The 3113-nt window shown below is 60.3% G+C and overlaps 1 protein-coding gene across 1 annotated transcript in view; it reads left to right on the forward strand.

Annotated features, from left to right (window-relative positions):
• LRCOL1 (leucine rich colipase like 1) overlaps positions 1–2560 on the forward strand; it is a gene marked incomplete at its 3' end in the record, with an annotated part of 5165 nt that extends 2605 nt beyond the window's left edge. The window contains exons 4-6 of the mRNA XM_039222757.1: positions 298–368; positions 437–529; positions 2452–2560. Coding sequence (XP_039078688.1) covers positions 298–368; positions 437–529; positions 2452–2560 — 273 coding nt within the window. The remainder of the gene's footprint in view (positions 1–297; positions 369–436; positions 530–2451) is intronic.
• Positions 2561–3113: the final 553 nt, after the last annotated feature.

Here is a 3113-nt window from a genome sequence, read left to right on the forward strand (position 1 = left end):
GGGGAGGGGTGGGCGGAGGCGGGGACGGGGGGTGGGCGGAGGCGGGGACGGGGGGTGGGCGGAGGCGGGGACGGGGGGTGGGCGGAGGCGGGGACGGGGGGTGGGCGGAGGCGGGGAGGGTGGGCGGAGGTGAGGAAGAGGCCCCAGCCACTGGAGACGGCCTTGGGGGGTGCAGTGTGCGTGGGTGTGTAAGCACATGGCCTGATGCTGGAGTCCACAACGTGTCTCTGGTTATGAAGGGGTGCCTGCCCCCCGGGTTAAGGACACGTTTTGAGCACACGCCACCTCCGCCCCCAGGGTAGCGCTGGGCACGGCGGGGGCTCCGGGCGGCGTGTGAACGCTGGGTTCCTCGGGGTCCGAATCCGTCGGTGAGGGCGGGGCGGCGCTTGGTGCCCGGCGGGCCCTGTACCCCGAGCATCTCTCACCGGCCCTTCAGTGACCGGGACACGCGTCCTCGCCGAGGCACCGCCCGGCCCAGCCGGCCGTTGTGCGCTGTGAAAACCCGGATCCGCGGCCTGGATGACGTCACGTCAGGGACCGCGGCCGGCTGCGTGAACCTGCCTTGTCACTCACCTCCCCTTTGAGGCAACAGAGAGAATAAAAACCTCTGAAAACGTGGCGGCGGGAGAAGGAGCGCCCGCTCAGGCTGCTTCCTGGGAGCGGGGGTCCCCCGGGGACGGAGGCCCCCCGGGAAGGGACGGGGCCAGAGCGGGGGCGTTTCAGGTGCGCGACGCGGCCCTCCCCGCGCACAGGTGCCCCTGTCGTCGACCGTCCCAAACTGAAAGGCTCCCCTAAGCGTCGCTGCCCCACACGAGCGGAGCAGAGTGGAGCTGAGGCCTCCCCGCAGGGGCGCCTCCCCGCAGGGGCGCCCACTTCCCGGGCCGCACCCTGCAGCTGCCCCTGGGGCGCACACGCTGGCTGAGAACCTGCTCCCACCGCTGGAACCGCTCCTGGGGCTCCTGCCTCCCCGCCCGCTGCCACCTGGCTTCTCTTCTGGGCTTCGTTAGAAGTAGTTCCCTCCTTCCTCCCCGCCTCCGCCCCTCCTCCCCCTCCTCTTCCCCCTCCCCCTTCCTCCTCCTCTTCCTCCCCTCCTCCTTCTACCCCTTCTTCCCCGCCTCCTCCCCTTCTTTCCCTTCTTCTCTTCCCTCCTTCTTCCCCCTCCTCCTTCTCCGCTTTCTTCTCTTCCTTCCTCCTTCCTCTCCCTCCTCCCTTCCTCTCTTCCTTCCTCCTCCTTAGCCTGCACTAAAATGACCCTTGAAAAGAAAGTTAAAAGCCATGGCTCCTATCTTAATAATGAGAATAGGTAAGGTAAGCCATAAAGTATAGTTTAAAAAAAAAACAGATGCAAATGTAAAACATAACATATAAAGCATTTAGAAGAAAAATAGAATATTTTCTTGACTTTGGATTCAACAAAGAGTTCTTACATGTGACCAAATGTCACCCATAAGAGAAAAAGTAGATAAGTTACTAAAATTAAGAACTTTCATTCTATGATACATACTATTTTTACAGATTTTGTTTTATTAAAACTTGCAGAAAACACGTTTTTTTTTTAATGTTTATTTATTTGGGGGGGGGTAGAGAGAGGGGGAGAGAGAATCCCAAGCAGGCTCAGCACTGTCAGTGCAGAGCCGGATGTGGGGCTCAAACTCACATGCCACAAAATCACGACCTGAGCTAAAATCAGGAATCAGACTCTTAACCGACTGAGCCACCCAGGTACTCATATTTTTTATTTTATTATTTTATATTTTATACATTTTATATTTTATTTTTATTATTTTATTTTATTGCAATCTCTGTGCCCAACATGGGGCTCAAACTCAAGAGCCTGAGATCAAGAGTTGTGTGCCCCACCGACTAAGCCGGTCAGGCGCCCCTGGGATAGAAGCTGTTAAGGGAATGAAGATACCTAACAAACGGCTTACATCCAGAATATATTAAAAAAAACCCTCTTGGAACCTAACAGTTACTAAGCAATCTAATTAAAAAGTGCCCCAAAGCCTTGCACAGACACTTCACCGGAGAGATGCACAGGCAGCAGAGAAGCGCACACGACGTGTCGGCCATCGGGGAAGGGCACGTCCGGCCACACAGCAGAGTGACGGTCCTGACGGTCCACACTGCCTGCGCCAGATTCCCGAGGAGACCCCATTCCTGACCGAGGTCACTGTTTCCCGCGCCTGTATTTCTGGAAGCTGCACACAGCTCCTAAATTATATCGTTCAAAAGACAAGTCCCCTTTTCGTGAAGATCTGGATGGGATTTCTCTGACCGTTTGGAGGCCCGTGTGCAAAAAGATAGGTTAAAAAAAAAGGCAGGCTTGTTCCATTTGACAGCAAGGTGTGCCCAGAGCCTGGCTGGGAACGGGTGCGGGGAGACTGGACCTGAAACAGGGAAACGTAGGCGGAGCTCGGTCCTCTGAGCAGCACCCCGCTCCCCCCCCAGGGGCCCCCGCAAGGGGCGGTCTGGCGGCCACCTGGGGGCGAGGGCGGCTGGCGACCCGCAGACGGTGAGCCAACTGCGCATGCGCAGGTGCGGCCCGGGGCGCGTGCAAGTGAGGCATTGGCGGGGGGTGGCGGGGGCAGGGGCGGGGTGGAGGGGTGTGTGTGTGTGTGTGTGTGTGTGTGTGTGTGCGGGCGTGTGTGTGTGTCGCCCTGAACCTCAAAGGCACGGCTAACCGCAGAGCCTGGGTCCGGGAGCTGCTCCCAGAGGCGCTCGGCATCTGCTCGATCCAAGCAGGATCCCAAACGACGGCGCGTATCGCCCCGAAGGCAGAGCCGGAGCAGCGTGCGTGCGTGGGCCTGGGTCGTGGGCGGCGGGCGGGCTGCCGTCCAGGGGGTCACCCAGGAGCCTCCCTTGCTGAAGAGGCCGGGGGCCCCACCGGGCAGGTGGTCTGCCGGGGGGCTGACTGGCACCGGGTTCAATGTGCCCCCTCAGAAAGACGGTCCCAGCCTGGGGGCCTCTGTCCTGAGGCCGTTCAGGCGTCTTGGGGGGACCGGGATCTCCGCAGGGCTGGGGTGCCCTGGGGCCCAGGCGGTGCGGGGCGGACGCGCACGTGCGTGCAGGCAGGCGGCGGCGCAGCCTGGGGCCTGGGATCGGCCTGGTTC

Source organism: Hyaena hyaena, unplaced genomic scaffold, assembly GCF_003009895.1.
Source record: "Hyaena hyaena isolate Hyena2069 unplaced genomic scaffold, ASM300989v1 scaffold_1186, whole genome shotgun sequence".
NCBI lineage: Eukaryota > Metazoa > Chordata > Mammalia > Carnivora > Hyaenidae > Hyaena > Hyaena hyaena.